Genomic DNA, 21,368 nt, shown 5'->3' on the forward strand with positions numbered 1-21,368 from the left:
AGGAAGCCCTGTTAAAAAAGCCAGACTGTTTTAGTCCCACTGGGGCAGTGTCCAAGCATGAGCCTCTCTGCTGGGCCTCCATGCCAGCCCCTGGCAAGCAGAGCAGCAGTAAGGAGCATCACTGCATCCACATCCCTCCTTGTGTGATGGGAGAGATGGGGAGATGAGCCTCCACATTGCAGGAAGGCAAAAAAAAATCCCCGAGGCCTTTGAGAGGGTGGTCCATGGGATACCCCAGCTCAGCATCTTTATAGGAGCAAGATCCCACACAGTCCTCAGCCCCACATCTCTCCTCCAGGTACTTGGTGCTCTGTCTCCTCTGCAGCTAACTGGCTGGAGCACCAGGCCAGCTGTGGAAAATGTGGAGAGCCAGGCCAGCCCCAGGTGCTTCCCCAGGAAGGATGCAAAGATGGCTGTTATTTTGAAGGGACAACAAACCCGTGGCCAGCTTTACCCACTGCGTTTCCATCCTCTCAAGTGCCTTTTCCCTCACCTCCTGCACAGCCTCTTTGCTACAGGACAAGAGGCAGCAGATCCTCTCCCAGATGCCAGTGCCTGTCACAATCCCTGTCCTTCCTCAGCCTGCATGGCAGCACATGTGAGGGCTGTGGCCAAGGAGCAACAGCTCCCAAGCATGGCTGTGTTTGCTGGGAGAGGGCAGGATGGAATGACATCCTCCAAGGCAGCATGATGGCTTTTCCTGAAAAGGTCATACCCAACTACTTCACCCACTTTTTGTCAGGGCAATTGAGAAATGCAGCAGCAAAGGCCAAAGCACATGGTCCTCCAGAGGATGGGGGTACTCGTGGTGTTGTGAAATTCTTGGCTATTGCAGTCTTGGCTTGGTGAGACAGGAGCTGAGAGGGCAGGCTCTCCTGGGAGCCATGCCTGCCAGCCCTAACCTGGAAGGTTAGGGTAGTAGAGGGATTATTCTGACAGTGAAATAAAACTAGATTTCTCAGCTTCCTGGGACCTGTAATCGGTGACTGCACCCATGAGGTGCAACCCATGAGGTGACCAGGGAGCACAGTGTATCCCTCAAACCTGCTCCCAGGAAGGCAGGAGCTGGCACTGCCACTCCTCTGAGTGGCTGGGATCCAGAGGAAGCAGTTGCCATTCAGGGCAGAAGATCAAAGTCTTCCTTTTGTCCCCAGATGCCTGTTGCTTCTCTGGCCCTGTACCCTGGGGTGCCGGGAACGCACCACAGCCCCTGTTCCATGGAGTGCACTGCCAATGGGAGCCCTGTGCCTGTGACCCCACAGACCACTGCATGTCCCACAACCCTTGGCCTCAGCCCAACAGCAGATCCAATTTAGCACCACACTCCAGCACCTGGTCCTCAGCTCTTCCATCCCTTCCAGACTGAAGAGTCATGTTAGTTGCAGTATTTCTTACCAAAGAAGTGCTCAAATCACCTCACAACATTGTTCATGATAAGCTGCTGGAAAAGAAGAGAGTATTCTGAGTTGGAAGGGACCAACAAGGATCACCAAATCCAACTCTTATGTGAATGGCCTGTGTAGGGATCAAACTCACAACCTAGACATTTCTAGCACCATTCTCTAACCAGCTAACCTCAGAGCTGCATGTGTTTTGGCTGCTTTTAACATGGGTTACACAACTGGTCACACAAGGGTCCCCCATGCTGCAAAACTGAAGTGAAACCGTGTTTTCCTTCCCACATTTTGATCTCATGTTCTCAGCATTAATCCCAGAGGAAGGACACTGGCATATCATGAGATATTGTACAAAAGCATGTGGAGTCATTTGAGTCGAGTCAGAGGACTCACAAGCCCACCAGGAGTTCAGGAGACACAAGGACATCTCCTAAAATAGCCAAGCCAAGCCACAATGAGGAGGAACACCCTGATGCTGGGAAGACAGATCAGAAGTCAGCAGTAACCAATCCTACATCCTCTTTCCTCTTCATCTATTTCCCAGTTTTTGCTCTCTGGGAGAGCAAAAAATTTTTGGTTGGTCTGGACAGCCTGAGCACCTGGGCTCGGCATCACCAGCAGTAGAGGCACCGCTGTGTGAACAGCAGGTGTCCCTGAGAGAGGTGGCACCAGCCACCAAGCACCGATAATCAGCCAAGTCCCAGTCATTTGCAAGGTGAAGGGTGCTCCACTGCTCACGGGTACAACAACATGGCCTTTGAAGAAACCTCATTCTAAGGTATTTCACTTTCAACACCAGCTGAGGTGCAAAAATGTCTGAGTTTGTAGAATGTCAGCTTTCTTCTCTTTTTCCTGGCACGTGTAGAAATGGGGAACTGACTGCTCGGCACACGCACGTTGTGATCGGGAACGGAAAACACCTGCAGCGAGTCTCTGCCAGGGCAGGTCGGGGCTGGCGCGGCGCAGCACCTCCCCTGCTATAGCCGGAAGGGAGGCACAGCGAACCGAGGCCACGGGGAGGAACAAATCCGACTGCCGCCTTCCTTGCTTGCATTGCGGCATTGCTCCAGGGAACGTCCAGAGCCTGAGCTTTCCTGCAGGTGTCACTCCTTTGGCAGGACCTCGGTGTGGAATCGCTGCCCTGCGCCTGGCACGGTGTGCACAGGTAAAGGAAGGTGAGCGTTTGGTGTGGGGAGCCCAGGAGGAACATAAAATACAGGGCAGAGCTGCTTTCCCAGGGTTAAACTTTGCTGAGCAGCAGGCTGCTTCCAGGCTGTCCGGATGAGAAATGATCAGAGCATCCAGCTTGCAGGACTGATCTAAACTTCGTTCTGAACCCTCTTACACCTTGGGCTTCCACCAAGGCACCAGCCAGCACTACGTCCCACGGGCCAGCCACATGCCAAGTGACAAGAGTTTTCCCTCCCATGACTGGCATCACCACAGCTGGTGAGGGATGAATCTGGAGAAGAGAGAGCCTGGGCACTGGCTCAGACCTCCTCTGGTAAACAGAACTAGCAGGTCTGCCAGCACATCTGGCCTGAGAGACGCTTTACAGACGTGTCTCCAGACGTCCACGCCGAATTTCAGGTCTAGTTAATCCCCCTTTTATCAGCACAGGAATGTATTGCTTTTCACCAAACATAATCCTCTTTGCAATCATGTGTTCTGCCAAACGACAAACTTTCTGCTCCCATCCTTCTTTCCTGGGAGAGGATTTGAGGCAATAATCCGGGCCTACTGATTAATTTTTCTAATGAGCAAAGAACAAATGAGCACAGTACTGCAGGACACGTGCACACACGAACCTTGAAGCATTCCTGAGTTGTGACATGCTTTTGAGGGATGTTCTGAGCTGAAGGACTGAGGCTGGAAGCAGTGACCTTCTCTCACAGTGGGCCACAGGCAGCCTGTGTCCTGATGTGGGCTGTCCATACTTCTTGTGGTTAGGGGCTGGAAGTCATAATACCTGCCATGCAATAATATATAATATAAAATAGCAACACAAGGAAAGGCACCTCAGGCGTCTCTGCCCATTCAGATCTAAAAAGGCAGCCCTGAGCATGTGTGACTTGCTGGGACCTGAGGATGCTGAGAGCTTCCCAAGCCAGAGCAAGTTCTGTGTCTGGTTTGCACCACCCAGGGAGGAAAATATTTTTCCTGTCCTCATCCCTCAAAATGCTGAGAGGATGGGAATACTCTGTGACCCACTCCTACTGCGGTACAAGCATGCCTTCCCACAAAGAGCTGTTAACCTCATCTCTCTGCCCCACTTCCAGCCCTTCCTGTGGGGAAGCTGGGATTTGGAGTGCACCCAGTGAAACACATGCCACTTAGCAAGCGGCTCCTCCACCGTACCAAGGGTATCTAAAGGCAAATTATAAAGTATTCAGCTTCATTCTTTATAAAGGAAGCAGGTCATAGTGAGGAGGGAACCAGTCTCTTCTATCGTGCCTACAGTGAGAGGATTAGAGGAAATGACCTTTAGCTGAAATGGGAGATTCAGATTAGGTATTAGAAAATTGTTTTTCACTGTTAGGGTGGTCAGGCACTGGAATAAGTTTCCTAGAGAGGTGATGGAGTCATGATCCGTGCAAGTGCTTAAAAGGTGCCCGGATCTGGTGCTGGGTTGCACTGGATGATCTTGGAGGTCTGTTCTATGATTCTGTGCTCCCCTGCGTGGCTGTCGGCAGCACGGGCAGGCAGGGCGCAGGGCTGAGGGGGCAGTGCGGCCATGCACATGGACCCGCGGCCGCAGGGAGAGGGACGTGCCCACTGCAGTGTGCCGAGTGGCGGGGCGGGGAGGCGGGGCCCGGCTCTGCCGATCTCGGAGATTGGGGCGTTCCAGGCGGCGTGGGCCGGGCCTGGGCCGGCCGCGAAAGGCGTTGACACTACGGGCGCCGCAGATCGAGCCCGGCGCGGCGGGGGAGCGGCTGCGGGTGAGCGGGCACGGGGCCGCGGCGGGAGCGGCAGGCCGGGGAGCGGGGAGGGCAGGACAGGACGGAGGGAGGGCAGGACGGAGGGAGGGCAGGACGCGGAGAGGCGGCGCGGAGCCGGAGGAGCGGCGGCGGGCGCAGGGGCCCTGGCGGCGGCACGCGGCCGCGCCGCATGTGGCGGTGCCCGCTGACCTTGAGGGGAGCGCGGCCCCGCGCATCGCCCGCGGCTCAGACGTGCCCGCCGCCGGCCGCGTATCGCCCGCACCGCTTATCTGGCGGTCCGCAGCTGGGCCCTGTGAGCGATATCGGGGCCGCCCAGCCTCGCGGTGCGGCTGCTCAAACGTGATCGCTGTTCTCTCTTCTCCTTGCCTTATTTCTGAAAGATTGGGGCCTGGCTGGAGGGCCTCGGGGAGGCATCGTGTACTCGGCCAGCATCCCTGCCAGGTGCGATGCCCGCAGGCCCTTTGTGCTTCCCTGCGCCCTCCCGGGTTTCCTTTCGGCAGACCCTCCACATGCTCGGTCCACTCCTGCCCTGGTGGGGGCCTGCGGCCTCAGGTTGTCACTTGGGAAAGGCTTCTCAAATCTGTCGGCTTTTTCATCTCCACGTGTTCTTGCACTGAATAAAAGGTGAAAGAAGAAATGGCCACTGCTAACCTTTGATCTCTGAATAGAACCTTGCAGACTCCCAGGTGTAGAGCTAATCCACGTACACCTGAAGACCAGAGCCATTACTTAGCAGCGCTGCTTGAGGGCATACTCGGGTTGCTTGTTCTCAACCTCAACATCTGTCTAGTCACTCACTAAATTGCAGACCCTTTTCAGGAAGAAATGGAGAAGTAAACCAGTTGCAATTCATCTTTCAGATATGTTTGCCTTTACAGAGAACGGAACTTAGAATTTTAAAAGTTGCTGAAATTATTTTGGAGAGATGCACTTAGTGATTTTCAGAGACTTTTCAAAACAGAAATTGCCTTTGCAAAGTTGTACAGAACATAGCCATGTAGGAGGGATGTTCATGTTAAAAGTGTTTGGTCAGGGTTGGAGTTTGTGCTGCTTTGCCTTTTGGGCTTCTGCCACTTCTTTTTGCCAATTGGACTCTTCCTGACATTGAGACAGACCCCAGACACCCTAGATATCTGGAGTTCATTGTCACAGTTGAGTAAATGCCTCTTGCCAGCACTCCCTGAATGGAGATGTTCCCACCATTAATAAGACCCGTGGCTGAAGTTAGCCATTGGAGACTGTATTCCTCATTTATACACCTGTCACTGCCCAGAGTTCAACAGAAAGAGTTGATGTGTTCATTGGAGCTTATAATTGCCGTGGGAACTTTCAGGTTGTGTTCAAGTTGATGGAGGTTCACTAATGTAGTGACTTATGTGGAAGTTTGTACAGAAAATCCAGTGGCAGTAACTGACCTCAGCCATGTAATGTGGTGGTGGGAGAACAGCCTAACCTGACTTGTTATATTCTGAACTTCTAGGGATTTGGTGAAGTTGGTTTGCATTTTTCCAGAAGGCAATGGACCATGCCAGGGCAGCAATCTTTAACTTGGTAAGACATAATATCCCAATGGTTTTTGTCTCTTGGTGGGCTGATGATACTGCAGAAGAAAGGTTCAATAACATCTGTGTATGAGATTGTCTAATATTCTTTTTATATTTTTACTTGTAGCTCATTACCTACTTGAACATGCATGGATTATAGAATTGAGTATAGCTATCCTGTGCAACAGGTGGCTGTGTTGATGGAAGTGTATGAAAGATACTTGATGAGTAGTGAGCTATATTTATTCAAAAAATATCACTACTTATCAGTATTGGAGAAGATGATGAATCCAAAGCAGTGTTAGGTGCTGCTGTGTGGGTGGTGAGACAAATGTCACTGCAAATAGCTGGCCATGATAAGGAAGTGGCTCAAGCAGTTCAGTGTTGGTGGGGTTATCAACTGCTATCGTGTTTTGGATCTCTGAGAGCTGGTAAGAAAGGGGGGGCAGGCCTTGAACAAAGTTGCAGAAGGAAGTGCTGCTGAGGAAGCCGTTCAAATGTCTGCTGGGACAATCAGCATGTGTTCTATTGTTACTTGGGCGGTGGGAATTCAAACAAAAGTCCACCTTTTGAAAGCAACCTGTGCTTGAAACAAATGTGCAGGAGGAGATACTTCTGAACTTGTTCAGCCAAGCCTGCAGGTCCTAGAGAAGTTGGATTGTGAAATGACCCGAGGCTAGGACTGCAAGTGTGGTGGTTTGGTCTCTGAACAAGAATGGAGAGGATATGTGGGGTTGGAGCATGTCTTCTGTGTTAGGACATGCCTCCTCAAGTGGCATGTGAGGGAAGCCAAGTTGTGGAGCAGATGAGCAGGGGGAGTGTTAGGACAGACTTCGGTGTTGCCCTTTCCAAAATACGAGCAGGCAGCCGCTTCACTGTGGGTAGTGTGGGTCAGAGTGGAGCTGCAGGTCTGAAACAACATTGGTTTCTTTTGTCCAAGCAAATGGGCAAGCAGATAACTGGTCTCTTCACTTCTAGCTCTGACACTCAGTTTGAGAGTGAGCTGAGAACTGTGGATGAGCTGCTGAGGTTGTAACAGGGTTTAGCTTGTTACCAGCTGCTTCTCCAGTATAGAGGAGAGTGCTGTTCCCAAAGCTATTCCTTTGGCCTTTTAGCCAGTTTCACTCTACTCCCCAGCACAACCATGGCTGCAGGCAATTTCAGCGTTTCTAATGGAAGCTGAGTGGTTCAGCCAGTGGCTGGCTATGCCTGGAATTGAGTTAATCTGAGCAGCTGCCTTGTGCACAGGCTGCTGTTCTGCAGGGGGCTGGGCTGTGCCTTGCACCTGTTTAGAAAAGTGGGCTCCAGACTGGAAGCTCTGCTTGGACACTGGTAAAAACCTGTCAAACAGTGCCAGTTGTTGGTTGGTGCAAGAGATGTAGCCTCAGTTTTCATGTTAGCTGAGGTAGCATAATGCCCATGGGTCATCTCTCTTCAGCCTGGCTGCTCTGTAATACTACCATATGTGTAATAGTGTAATTTAAGGGTAGCCTTAAGGGAGTTTAATACAAAATTATCTGGGTGTTGGATGAGAGTATTTACATCAAAGTGGATGTGGCTGAAAGGCACAGCCATGGACGGTTGCTTCCCCTTTCCTGTCTTCATCAAAGTGTAAATTGTCCACATTCAAGTCTGAACTGTGCTCTGCTGACTGAGACCAGGAGTTTCTGCTTGAATCGGCCTCAGCCGTGGGGTCACATGGGAAATGCCGATGCCATTGGCTGCTTCATTTCTGTAACAGACTCCAGGCTAGACTCTGATCAGTGTGGCTCCAAACTTGTGTAGGGTAAGTGGAATCTAAATTGATTCTGGAGAGCCTGAGTGTGTCTGAGTCTTAACCGTGTTTAAAGCATCCAGCTTGATTTACTGATAGACCAAAGGCTCACTGCACTGGAGCAGCTGCAGATGGACCAGCAGAGTTTGGGCTGGAGCACAGGAGCAGGGACTGAAGGCTGGCATAGCCAACTCTTCCATCACATGACTGCCTTTCCACAGTTTGGTGGCGAGCCAACGTCATACACACGCTTCAGCATTGCCCGGCAAATGGATGGAGACAACAGCCACGTGGAGATGAAGCTGGCCGCTGATGAGGAGGAAGGAGGGGAAATTGGGAGACCAGACCACCTGCATGCCAACATGCCTCCTCCACGGAGGAATGGCAAGAACCTCTGCTTCATAATCATGGCAGCTGTTCTCCTCCTTTTGATTGGTAAGGAAGTGAGGGAGACAACTTCATGAAGTGGACTCTGGAATTGAACGTAATCCGAGGTTGTTGATATGAATCTGTATTGTTTTGGGACATAATTCAACAACTGGGATCCAGACCACAGCCTCTTGTCACCAAGTATGTCTAGCTCAAACTTATGGTACGGCATTGGCACAAAGAATTGTGATGTTTGATAGTGCAACTGTGACTTAGCTAAAGGGAAAACTGGTCCATGTCAAAGTTTTGGTTTTCCCTCCATTAACTCCTAACACGTCTGTAGAGATGCAGGTCAACAGATGAGTAAAGCCTTTGGTACTTGTCTCTTAAGGTTTTAACAATGCCATTGGCCTAAAGTGAGCATTCTCCTTCCCAAGTGGTGCTGGAGGAGCTGCCAAGTGCAGGATCAGATTTACAGTGCCCTTAAAACATGCCAGCTCAGGCAAAATGTCAGGCTGCATATTTCTATCTGTCCTTGGGTAAGCCAGCTCATCAAAAATGGTGAGAGCATGCATCTTAAGCTGTGAAGCTTGTGTGGTGGGGTTCAATCATCTTTCTGCAGCACAAAAAAACACCTATTCTTTCCACAGGATTTCTGGTCGGCTACTTGAGTTATCGTGGACGAATGCAGAGGGTTAACAGGTGTCTGGATGGAAGTGGCAACTGCGAGATGACTCCTACTGCATCTTACTTCTCAGATGATGGAACAGAGGAAGAAGAGGTTTCTGGACCACGTATCTTATACTGGCCTGATCTCAGAAACATGTTGACAGCTAAACTGTCAGCTTCACGTCTTGAGAACAACCTGAGGTAATAGTTCCAGAAAGTTTATCTAGAGCTTTGAGAGAGGTGCAGCCTGTGAACAGAACTTGAGCTTATTTGGAGAATAAGGGCCTTATAGGTGATATAGGGTGGCATGTTTTAAACTCGGGCTTAAATGGCTTTGCACGCTGCAGTGCAGCCTGGTGCTGTAGACTAAGCTACACATGTATCTGTTGCCTACAGGCAAAGAGAAGGTAAGAATTCTTTTGAAGCTGGCAAGACTGAAGATGAGAACACTGCCAGACGCATTCATGAACAGTTCACCAGCTTCCGTTTGGATGACGTGTGGAACGATGAGCACTATGTTAGGCTGCAGGATAAAGGCAGGTATGTTAATGAAGAGATGCACATCTCGTCCATATAGCATGGGTGCCTGTAGTCCTGAGCAAATGTGTGATTCCTGCTGAAAATGATGTGAAAATTGTGAGCCAGTTACCACTCTACAAAGTCAACCTCAATCTAGCCAAGGAATAACTGCTCCTGCCTCTTCTCAGGCTTTATAAATCCAGAGGGTCTGGTAGCAACACTCTGGATGTTTCCTAGGGCAGCTGTTTCCTCCAAGTATGCTTAGGAAGTGGAGACAAAACAAACTTGAGTGAAAACTCGGCTGAAAGGCAGATTTCCTGTGTCTAAAACTGCTAGAGTCACACAGGTGACTCTGTCTTGTCACCCAGACAGAGTTGCACAACTGGCAGTGGCTCCTCCAGTAGCTCAGGAGGGTGTCAACCGGCATTGTGTTGTCTGACAGCTCACACCCTCGTGTCTTGCTTGTCCCTTTTTGTCAGGGAAAATGAGTTTACTTAGCTTCTCTTAGGAGGTGACTTGGAAGCAGAGATTCTTTCTGCTACTTGTCTTAGAAATCAGCCTTCATTAATGTCTCTGACCAATTCCAGAGACTTTTGCATGGAAGTACTGGGATGAATCTGCCTGTTTCAGGTTCCATTGTCTTGATCAGAATTGTTAGAGCACAGACTGAATACAGTCAGAATACTGAGCTAATTAAGTTCTTGTGTGAAAGAGTATAACGCTGTCTCTCTATGTTTAACAGTAGCAACAACCAAGTGTCTGTTATAGAAAATGGTCGAGAAGAGTTGTTGGAGAGCCCTGATGCATATGTGGCATACAGCAAGAGCGGCACAGTTACTGTAAGTGACTCCAGGAGGATCCTGGAAATGTGTTTGTACACTTGAAAAATAAGTCCCTTGAAGATACAGAGTGTATAAAGCCCTCCCCAGTTCAGAGAGCTGAGTGGGGTCACAGTGGGGAGAGGCATGGGCCCACACAGTATTCTTACTGCAGCAAGATGCAGGAGTGACTTTAAACTTCCCTGCTGGAATCCAGACAGAAACCTTGGCAGAAGTGCTGCTCCAACAGGCATCTTGTACTGGATCAGTTTACATTGGTGAGCTTCAGCTCCCTACTGTTTACAGTGACTCTGTAGGCTGTTTCAGGTATCTTACTGACTTAGGAGTGCTGCATTCATAACCAGTGTTTCTGTTGCAGGGCAAACCCATCTATGTGAACTACGGGGAGAAAGAGGATTTTCAGAAGCTCCGAAATGTGGGTATTCCAATGAAAGGAACTATAATCATCTTCAGAGCTGGAAAAATAACCCTTGCTGAGAAGGTAAGCAGTGTCTGCCCCAAAGCCTGGCTAGACTTGGCAACAGGAAGCTATGCTTCCTACTCTTAGAGGCGCAGAGATATGTCTGTCTTCAGGTCTGTAGAACTCATGTATGTAGGATTGTTCTGCAGGCCTGGTCTTGCTTGTTTTTGCACTAAGGCTCCACATGCAGGTCTGGATACTGAGGCTGAGCCGAGCTTGTTGCTGTTCATGGTGCCATTCTTCTTGGCTTTAAGCAGTTTGCTGGAACAACCAGGCCTCTGGAGTGGTGGGGCTGGGAGGCAGCCTGGGAGCAGAGCTGGCTAATGTCACTAGATACAGCCATAAGGCTGCTAAAGGCAGGACAGCCTTGCCTCCAAGACACCCCTTGCTGCTGTAACCAGGTACTTTCAAAGCTTGGCTGTGGTGTGCCATTTTGGCCCTTGCTGACGGTCCCCTTGGCCCACATGGCAGTGCTGACACTCTGTGTGCAGCTGGTGACCTTGCATGCTGCTGTAGTGTTCCCTCTATAGAGAACAGAACCAAGTAGCCAAGCAGCCTAAAGGATCCAAGTGTTTCTGTATGCAAGCCTGTTCCATACCTGATCCAGAGCTGCCCCTCAAATGGGTGCTTTTGGGGGGGCTGTGGCACAGGACCCTTTGTAGTTGGACTCAGCCTGTCTGCAGGCATCTGACAGAGGCAGTGCTGGAAAGTGCTTCCAAAAAATGTGATCACTGGTTCTCCAGTCCCTTTCCCACTTTTCAAAGTGGTGTCTAGCCTTACAGGAGTGTTTGTACCAGTGGCATACCAGAGCTGGGCTGTAAGTGTGTTAAAAAGGGACTTGTCTGGTCCACTCTGCCTCTATTTTCCATGTGAAGATGAGCCTCCAGTGGCTGCTTGTCTTGAGACTAATGTCATCTTGGGAAAACAGATGGAGCATAATCAAAATTAAATAACATTAAATTTTAAGCTGCTCCAGGAGCAAGTATGAGCTGAAAGAATCATAGACTGAGACACTGTGGTGTGTCCTAACTGTTCAGAAGAATGTTAGACACGCCTGGAGTAGGGCTGAGCTGCTGGGATTCAGCGGCCTTATGTACCTGTCAGGTAGCTGTTAAAATCTGTTGTGGAGTTGGGCACTGAGAAGCACAACCCTTCACACCGTTACTCCATGTTCTTGCCTGGACTCCCCTTGCTTGCAGTACAGATGTGCAGTTAATGTTTCTCTTTGCTACAGGTTGCAAATGCCAGAAAGGAAGGAGCAGTTGGTGCCCTGATGTACCTGGATCCCTCAAATGGCAAGAAGGCAGATTCATATGTCCCCTTTGGACATGTGAGTATGTAACTGCTTCCCCCATTTGAATTGGAGAGCCTCTGGCTGTGGGCTGCAGCCTGGGACAGTCCTGCAGGCCTCTGGCTCAGCAGCATCCTTGTGTAGATGAAAACCGTTGGACTCTGGTGAGATGAGGTCTTCTCCTGCTTTTCACAGGCCCACCTTGGAACTGGAGACCCTTTCACCCCAGGCTTCCCTTCTTTCAACCACACCCAGTTCCCACCAGTGGAATCTTCTGGACTACCTCATATTCCTGTTCAAACTATCTCTAGAGAAACAGCAGCCAAACTATTCGGGTAGGTGTTTCTCCTGTGTTGCAGGCTGAGGTGCTGTGGCTTCTTGCAGGAGTGAGGGTGGTGTGAGATGCTGTGAGACAGAGAGCTCTCTGCTGCTCTCTGCTGTGTGTGGCAGGGAGCATGTTCTGGAACTGGCTGGAGAGGAGTCACTTGTGTCCATGTCTCATGTATTAAAGATTCAACTTAATCTAGTGTTGGATTTTTCTTGGCCTCTATATTCTACCCCTCCCTGCATAATTAGTGGTACAGAACTGCAAACTCTCTCCTAGGCAGGCCCTGAACAAGGTTGCACCTGCAGTTGCAGGTGTGCATTTTTCACACAATAGCTAAATTAGGTCAGACCTGGATAATGAGTTCAAATGATCTTCCTTTTTGTCTCAGAAAAATGGATGGAGAAAAATGCCCTCAGGAGTGGACATCTGATATCGTGGGATGTAAGGTGACAGTGAGCAGCAGCAGCAACATGACTGTGAAACTGACTGTGAACAACATTATGGTGGATAGGAAGATTCTGAACATCTTTGGTGTTATCAAGGGATTTGAAGAACCAGGTAACAGCAGCTGTATTGTGGCTCAGTCTTGAAAGGAACCCTTCCTCTTCTGTGGTCATTGGAATGTGACAGCTGCTCCCAGACAGATGACAGTTCTTTCTCAGCAGATCCAAGGCCTTCCCCTGAGGATCAAAGAGAAATCTGAACTGTGCTGCCAGGGAAAGGCTAAATGAAAGCACTGAGTGTGCCAGATTCAGGGATCAGACTGCAGACTCTCTCCCTAGTACAGAAGCTGAAAGCTGCTCTTCTCATAAATGGCATTTGCAATCTGAAGCTTGCAGCTCAGGTCTTGATGGTGTCTCCTTTACAGATCGGTACGTTGTGATCGGAGCCCAGAGAGACTCCTGGGGGCCAGGAGCAGCCAAGGCTGGTGTTGGCACTGCCATCCTGTTAGAGCTTGCCCAGGTGATCTCGGACATGGTGAAAAATGGTAAATATTTGTGAACAAAAGCACAAGGGTGGGAGGAGATGCAGGTCCAGCTCTCTGTGTTACCACTGGAGAGCCCAATTGCAAAGCAGTCCTTAAGAAGGTGTAGGGAATCTGACAAAGCTTCCTGAGAGGCCATTACTTGTCCAATACAACTTGTCTGCAGTGAGCATTCGCTTCCCTGGGACTGCCTGCCTATATCTGGTATGGCTCAAATACAAGAGTGTCCTTGGATAACACAGGACGCAAACTTTAAACTTGAGCTGTCTGTTGGACAGCCAGGCCCAAAGTGGGAAGTCTCTGAAGTGTCTGACCAGCTGGAGCAGTGGGGACTGCATGGTGGCAATTAGTGTGAGCACACATGTCTCCAGGGTTAATTTTGGGCTCAGGCAGCTAAACAAAACAGTGAAAATGCAGACAGCATTGTTCTCCTGCACAGCTCTGCAGCATGTGGGGGCAGGGTACAGTGTCCATGCAATGTGCACATTTCTCTGCAGCAGCGCTGTCTGAGGAGTGGGCAATTCATCATCCCAGGCCTGCAGTGCTAATCTGCATCTCCATGGGGGAAGGGCAGACATCTCAGTCTCTCTCTGTCTTTACAGATGACTACAAACCACGGCGCAGCATTATCTTTGCTAGCTGGAGTGCGGGAGAGTATGGAGCTGTGGGTGCTACCGAGTGGTTGGAGGTAATGGTTATTTATTAATAGAGTTCTGCAGGATGGCTGTGCAGTTGTTCCAACACATCCTGGTGTTGGACTGCTACTGCTCATTATTAAAATACTTGTTTTGTTCTAGGGGTACTCCACCACGCTGCATGCCAAAGCCTTCACTTACATCAACTTGGATACTGCAGTCCTGGGTAACCTGCTACACTTTGAGTTTCTTGAAATTGGATGGGACTAGAATAGCTTGAACAGACATCCCTTAATCTCTAGGAATGGGGGCTGTGCCAGAGGTGGCTGGGGGGTGTTTGGCTGAAGACTGGCATGACTCTATTTATTCTCCTCCTATCATTGAAGCTGGGAGGCTGATGCAGCCTAAGCCATGAGGAGTCAGCTCTGCTAAATCCCAGTAGACTGTCCTGTGCCTTTTGAAAGTCCTTTGAACAAGTGGAGCAGGCAGCTCTAGCAGTGGTGGTTGATTGTGCCAGTATGTCAAATGCTCTTTCATTTTTGCAGGCTCCAGACACGTGAAGATTTCTGCTAGCCCGTTGCTGTATTCATTGCTGGAGGCAACTATGAAGAGGGTGAGTTGGAGGACCTTGGTCTGATCAAGGTGACTGTGGTTTTAAGGAGGAACTGAAAGCAGACAGAGCTGTGCCAGGTCACTTTGCCAACTTGACACCTTCTGAGGAGAAAGACCCATTTAGGAGAAAAACCTGGGATATTCTGAAGGGCCCTGTCTGAAATCAGCTGGGCTCTGGAAATTGAAGTTCACACATGCAGAATCTAAAATCAGCAAATGCCACAGTTCAGTGGCAGATGTGTTAGTGTGGAGAAATGCTAGGGGAGCACACATGACTCTGGCATCTGCACAGCAGTGTAAGCTCCAGGATGGGTCTGGAATCCCAAGCAGAGGTCAGAACGAGTGCAGTGACTGTCATCTCTGTGCAGGTAAAGGACCCCGCAAACAATCAGAGATACCTGTATAGCAGAGTTGGCTCTGACTGGATAAAGAGAGTGTAAGTATTCTCATCCATCTCTTTGGGAAAGCAGATCTCCATAAAGGAGCAAACAATATGGATTCTGCTGTCTGGGGTGGGCTCTACCTTCTGAAGTGGGGTCAGGCAAGCCTGAACAGTACAACACTAACTGTGCTGCCCCAAGCTGGCTGAGGCAGCCCAGACACCTTCCTGCAGGACAGGAACAGCCTTGTACCAAGGTCTTTGTCCTTGCACCTTGTTCCCTGTCCAGTGGCACGGAATGGACAAGTAGGACCAGGGATTTGGTTGGGACTCCTTCAGTCTTGTCTAGAGCTCTGCTGGCTCAGAACTTCAATCGTAGACCTTGTAGCTTTTCTCCTAGGATGTCCAAACCAGTTAGTAACTACTCAGTGCTTATCTTTTGCAGTGTTCCCCTTGATCTGGATAATGCAGCATTCCCTTTTCTGGCCTACTCGGGAATTCCAGTGGTTTCATTTGGTTTCTACGATGTAAGTAATGTGTGCTTGCCTGGTGTGCTCATTCCATGCAGTCTGCTGTAAGGGTATCTGCTCTTCAGGATGGCAGACCAAAAGGTTCTGTTCAAGCTCAATGTCCTGGAAAGAGCCTTTCAGAGGGAGGAGGTGCAGCCTCTGGACCTGGTGGCTGTGGCAGTACTTGCTGTCAAGACTGCTCCTGGGACAAGGCTGGCCTACAGACTCTGTTCCAAAGTACTGAATACTTGCAGGTTTTTGGGGACAAGGGTCACTTGCTTTTCTGGTGGCTAGCATGTCAATGAATCAGAAGCTAAAAGCAATAGAAAGATGTCAGGCTGTTGCTGCATCAGTGAAAGACTGTTCTACAGCCAGCTGGTGAGCAAGCAAAGGGCATTGTGGAAGCAATATCATTGCCCAGAGCAAGTAGTTGCATCAAGCTGTTCCGGCCTGCTGCTATAGCTTGGGGATAACATCAGCGCAGCAGCCTGTCTTGTTACTGCAGGTGTGCAGCTGGGAGCTGTAGTGATAGCAGCTGCCTCTCTTAGGAATGCTTGGGGTATGTTAGTGTCAGACTTGTTTCACAAAAACATTTGAGTTATCCTGACAGGAAGGGTTGGAGGGTGCTGCAAGCACATACCAGACCAAGTGGTGAGATTTGCCCACATGCATCTCTGCAGTGAACTCTGAGGGGATAAAGGTCTGTCTGTCTTTGGGTCTAAATAACATGCAGAACATTTTGCTGGTCACTGGAAGCTGACAGGGATGACATACAAGAGCTCGATTCCCTTCCCAGTGCTTTGGAGTTTTGCCACTTGAGTCTTTTCTGCTTAGCAGCACAGGGAGATGGGATGTTGTGGAGGTAACAAGCTACCTATGGTGGGAGATGAAAAAAGTCTAACTGGAAAAGCATTTTTGGCTAACTTCAATACCTTCTTTCTTTCAGGAGGATGATGAATATTTCCTTTTGGGCACTACTATGGACACTTTGGCTAACCTGAAAGAGAAGACTGACAAGTTGTATCCTCTCATGCTTACTGCTGCAGAAGTTGCTGGACAAATAGCTCTCAGGCTGACCCATGACCATGAGCTCTTCCTGGACTTTGATAGATACAGTGAAGAATTGCTATCATTCCAGGAGAAGCTTTGGCACTTCGATTCCCATGTGAAGGTTAGAAGGACTCTGAGTTCACCAAATCCCTGATGATCATGGGGCCATGTGCTAATAAGGCCCCATGCCAGTGGATACAGCAGGGTTGGATACCTTTCCCCTTTAGACATAAAACAGTAGTGAAGTGTGAACAGAATTGATGTTTGTTATGGAGCAGTGCAGGCAGAGTAGCTGTGGCGTGCAGATTTAGCTGATCTGGATGTCATGAGCTCTTGAGGAAATGGATGTGAACAGTTCCTTCTCTGGTTATCATTCACAGCATAGTGCAGCTTTGCATCTCATTTAAAGGTCTGCTGAAAATCTGCAAGAAACTGTGGGTAGGGAGTGACCTCAGAAGAGCTTGCCAGGAGCTTGTTCTGCTACTTGGCTAAACTGCCAAAAAAAAAAAAACCAGAAAAAACCTAACATTTTCTTTTGGTAAGAGAGCAGCAAAAGAAGAAAATCAGGTTTGCTAACAGCTCCTCCCTTGCAGGCACTGGGGCTGACCTTGAACTGGCTGTATTTTGCCCGTGGAGACTTCCAGCGAGCTGCAGATGCACTGAGAAGAGACATCGCAAACAGTGACAGGGAAAACAGGATTGTCCGCAGAGCTCTGAATGACAGGATGATGAAGGTGCGTATCTTCAACTGGTTTTTCTTCCTTCACAAAGGAAGAGAGTGCTGGATGGGATGGGCCTTTCCCTAAGGGGCTATGGGCACTGTGCAGACTGGTGTCTCTTCTACTTGCATAGTGGCAACATGATGGTTTGCTCACGAGAGAGGGTCTGGCCCTTGCTGAGCTGCTGTGGGAAAGGGCTTAATGGGGATCAGAGGTTAGCAGCTTGTGTTGGGGCAGATAAGGAAAGAAAAGCTTGGGAGTTGGGAGTCTAACACTAAATTTGTGCCTCAGGTGGAATACGACTTCCTCTCCCCATACCTCTCACCGAAGGATACTCCCTTCCGCCACATCTTCTTCGGCAAAGGCAGCCACACCCTGCAGAGTCTGCTGGAGACCCTGGAGCAGCTGGCAGTCAACAAGACCAGTGTGGATGTGAACAAGCTGAAAGAGCAGCTGGCCCTGGCGACCTGGACCATTAAAGGAGCTGCCAATGCTTTAGTGGGCGATATCTGGAATACAGACAATGAAATCTAGACACAGCAAACACCTGGATTACCCATCTAAGGTACAGGAGAGCTGTGTGCTCTCACGGGAGTACAGCTTCCTTCCTGGCCCCAGCCCCAGCAGAGGGCCTTGCTGTGTAGATCTAGTTCCACCTGTAGCAACACACACAAACTCCCTGTACCTCAGATTAGGCATTGGCATGATTTTTAAATGGCAGCTTCTTGCAGACTTCCAGTACTTTAGATATTGTGAAACCTAAACAAAACCCCCTGAAACCTAAGTGAAACCCACTTGCTAACATGGCATTACTTTCCTGTAGATATTCTGGCAACAAAACGTTTTTGACCAAAGTTGAGCATAAAATTTAAATCTCACCTTGAAAAATTCACAGGAAGCAGTTTTAAATTTGTTACTAAGATTACCATGAAGTCTTCTCTGACCAGGCTCTCACCTAACCACAGTCCAAACCGGTCATGTACAGCTGCTTATGGGGTTTTCTGCCTCCAGTGTACTTAAAAACTAAGAGCTCAGGTGTTTCCTGAACTGGTACTTTGAATAGGGAGGTACCTCATCTACTCAGGCTTTAAATTGTTGGCCACCTAAACCTAGTAACAAAACAGGGAATGGATTCCTCTGAACACTGATAATGAGGATCCCTTCTCTGGCAGGAAGCTGCAGAAAGCTGCAGTTCAAAAATTAAACAATGTAGTAATAGCCCACAAGTGCTGGATTATCAGCAAGCTCTGAAGTGCCCGGCCTGCCTTTACTCAACAGCAGGGTCCCAGTGACATCTTGCTTCTGCCAAGGCAGGTTATCAATACCCAGGGAAAAATGACCCAAAGATGATTCCATGTCCCCTTGATACTCTCAGCTGGCACCTCAGCAAGTCCTGCAGCATTGAGAAATGGCTTTAAACTGGCACTTCAGACCTTGCTGCTCAGGGGCCTTGTGTGAAATCGAGTATCTTGCTCGCCAAACCCTGTTGACTGATGTCATTTTGCAGGTTGGCTCTTGTTTGGCACTGAGATATTTATTTCTTTATTTATTTATCAGTGACAGTGTTCACTATAAATGGTGTGTTTTTTTTATAGAAGATAATTATCGGAAGCAGTGCCTTCCATAATTATGACAGTTATACTGTCGTTTTTGAATAAAGCAGCATCTGCTATTACAGTCTAACATGATACTGGAACTTTGCATTTAAAATAATCAAAACAAGCCCTTCAAAAAGTTTTGGAAAACTAGCAATTAAGCTTTCTGTGGCAAAAACACCCCTCTGGAAGAAACTTGAATTTGCAAACCTGGTGGTGAGTCTCCAGGTTGTGCTCCAAAGCAATCCTTGAAATACTGAAAACCTGGGTGGAAATTCCAGTACTAGAAATGTGTCTTCCTTGCAGGGTCTGTGCTTCTCTGTGGGCTTCAGACTTCTTCCTGCTCCCCTTTCTGGATGCCATGTGCTCTCCCAGGGAGCACAGCTTCCTTCCTGGCCCTGGTCCCAGCAGAGGGCCTTGCTGTGTAGCCCTAGTTCCACCTGTGGCAACACACAAAAACTCCCTGTACCTCAGATTAGGCATTGGCACGATTTTTAAATGGCAGCTTCCTGCAAACTTCCAGTACCTTATGTATCATGAAACCTAACTGACATTATCGGGGGCAGTGTCTCCCATAATGTGTAAAGAACAAGGTAGTTTTTGCCTACCACAGTGTTATATCGGAGGCAGTGACCTCCATATGTTGCACTATGGGTGTACGTAATTATCGGGGACAGTGTTTCCCATAATTGTTCTATGCTTATCACGCAAGGTCATCTGCGAAGCTTGATGGTTAGTATCTAACATGGATTAATTTCCTGCAGTCCTATTTTTTCACTCTCCTGTGGTGATGCAGATATAAACTTCAGTCTGTTATGTACATCCTTAGACTCTTCCTTCTCCATAGGCTGAACTTTTTCAAATAGCTGTGCTGTCTTGAATTGGCTTCCTGCCTCCAGTCACGGGAGTGGTGCTTGAGTGTTTAGTGGAAACTAGGCTTAGTTAGACTGTGCTCTGTGGTGTGCTAAACTTCCTTCAAATTAGTGACAGAGAGCTGAGGAATTAAAGGTGAATGTAGGGCTTGGGGCTGACAGCTGTCCGGAGGGCTCTGGTCACTGCTCTGGATGGGTGCATGTAACATTTTGAGAGGCTGACCTGCTGTGGCACTGGGAGGGTGCTGGTGTGTGTGCATGGGCCGCTCACTCTCCAGTTCTGGCTGGAAATTCCAGTCTTGCCCCCTTGGGTGTTGCATGGAGAGAGGAAAATCAGTGGCAGCTTTCTAATGGTGCCACTCTGCTGTGTGACCTGAAGCTGAGCACTGCTGTTGTGTGACACCTGCTAAACTGTGCTGCCTGTTCCCAGTGGCTGTTGCCAGCCCTGTACTTTGCAGTTTGATTTGGCATTTGAACCTAACATGCAGCTTAGTTTTAACCTAAACTCTGCAGTTTGATCTGGCATTTAAATCTAATGTGAGCGAGTGACCTGAGCCCCAGCAGTAGTCCTTGAGGGAAAGAACACTGTTCAGCTGGAGCTCCACAAGGAATGGGCAGGGACTGGCCTCCAGCCTAGTTACTGAGCTCAGTGCTCACCAGCTTGGAGGGCCAGATTTTCATCAGTCTCTAGAAACCTGATGCCCAGGCTTGTGCAACTTGTTGCTCTTCCTTAACTTCTCTTAACTCTCTAACTTCCTACAGCCCTGTCTGTTTTAAGTGTTTCCTAGTGACATTTCCCTGGATGGCATCTAAGAGCTGCTGTCTGGGAATCCTCACCGTGGTGTTTGCATGCATCTTGATGTCAGACTTAATCTTGTGCTTTGTAGCCAGCAGAGAGAGACAAAAGACAACTTGTCTCCTGGCTAGGCAGCACAGCCGTGACTACTGGGATGTTGGGATGGCTCACTCAGTGCTGGCATCTGACTGCTGTGGGGTGCTAAACTGTTTCTGGATGTTTCTGGATATTCTGCTGTTTGCTTGAAAAAAGTATTTTTGAAGCTTGAACACTCAGCTTCTTTTGTGGGGTTCTGGATTACCTGTTGTCTGCTTTAATAAAGATTTTGAAGCTTGAACATTCACCTTCTCTTGTGACTTTTTGCAAAGCCATGATGCTGTTGTGGCACTGTGGCCATGGGTGAGCTTGGGCAACTGGAGGGAGGCTGGTGCTCTGTTTCCATCAGGGCTGGTATGTAGCAGCTCCAGGAACTAAGCTCATGTGCAGTAGCAAGTCTGAACAGCAGTGCTGCTCAGCTGAGCCCTGCCTTACCACAGACAACTGCAGTAATGACTGGTAATGAGATGGAGGAGCACAACTGTCTGCAAGCCCCCAGACCTTCCCCTCCTTTCATGTCCTACTTCCTGTCTCTGTCACAGCATTGACTCTGAAAAGCTTGTGACGTACACATGAAATGTCAGGTCTTCCCCAGCCGTGGCCTTGCAGGTCTCTGGTGAAAAGGTGGCTGGATGAGCCTGTGGGTGGCTGTGTCCCAGGAAGCCAGCACTTGCTCCTGCCTTTGTCCCTGCCCCTCATCATCCTGGTGGTCCTGTGGCCAAGCAAGAGATGCAGATGTGGATACTGCTTAGAGCCATGGGCAGCTCTGGAAGGGCAGGAGCTGCCTATTCAGTCCCAGAGGTCTGCTCAGGTGAGACTGCACAGGTTTGGGGCTCTGCATTTAAATATGTTCAGTTTCTCTCTGCTGTCCTCCCCACTCCATCATGCCAGTCTCGCCTTCTGCTTTACAAACACCACATCCAGAGAAGTTGCACTATTTGGATGAGTGGCAGGTTCTCCAGGATCCCATCTCGCACTTTATGGGCTGTCC

At 49.2% G+C, this 21,368-nt stretch overlaps 1 protein-coding gene across 5 annotated transcripts; it reads left to right on the top strand.

Annotated features, from left to right (window-relative positions):
• The first annotated feature begins 4,270 nt into the window (after positions 1-4,270).
• Positions 4,271-20,622, top strand: TFRC (transferrin receptor). 5 transcript variants are annotated; one of them, XM_015637221.2, is made up of 19 exons: positions 4,271-4,336; positions 5,817-5,887; positions 7,876-8,089; positions 8,674-8,893; positions 9,089-9,232; positions 9,954-10,050; positions 10,409-10,531; positions 11,745-11,840; positions 11,997-12,136; positions 12,518-12,687; positions 12,998-13,117; positions 13,717-13,802; positions 13,912-13,975; positions 14,295-14,362; positions 14,730-14,797; positions 15,186-15,267; positions 16,196-16,420; positions 16,893-17,033; positions 17,310-20,622. In XM_015637221.2, the coding sequence occupies exons 2-19, from the start codon at positions 5,855-5,857 to the stop codon at positions 17,550-17,552; spliced, it is 2,334 nt and encodes a 777-aa protein (XP_015492707.1). In that variant the 5' UTR covers positions 4,271-4,336; positions 5,817-5,854; the 3' UTR covers positions 17,553-20,622. The 5 variants fall into 5 exon arrangements, with proteins under 5 accessions (XP_015492707.1, XP_033372757.1, XP_015492709.1 ...); XM_033516866.1 differs by lacking the exon at positions 4,271-4,336 and having other exon boundaries at positions 4,588-5,887; positions 17,310-17,583; positions 20,248-20,622; XM_015637223.3 differs by lacking the exon at positions 4,271-4,336 and adding an exon at positions 6,008-7,666 and having other exon boundaries at positions 4,591-5,887.
• Positions 20,623-21,368: the final 746 nt, after the last annotated feature.

Source organism: Parus major, chromosome 9 (genome assembly GCF_001522545.3).
Source record: "Parus major isolate Abel chromosome 9, Parus_major1.1, whole genome shotgun sequence".
NCBI lineage: Eukaryota > Metazoa > Chordata > Aves > Passeriformes > Paridae > Parus > Parus major.

Excerpts from the sequence above, each read along its gene's own strand:
- TFRC (XM_015637221.2), top strand. The coding sequence starts at position 5,855 with ATGGACCATGCCAGGGCAGCAATCTTTAACTTG. Across the intron at positions 10,051-10,408 it reads GCAAGAGCGGCACAGTTACT|GGCAAACCCATCTATGTGAA; the intron begins GTAAGTGACTCC and ends TTTCTGTTGCAG. Across the intron at positions 12,137-12,517 it reads ACAGCAGCCAAACTATTCGG|AAAAATGGATGGAGAAAAAT; the intron begins GTAGGTGTTTCT and ends TTTTTGTCTCAG.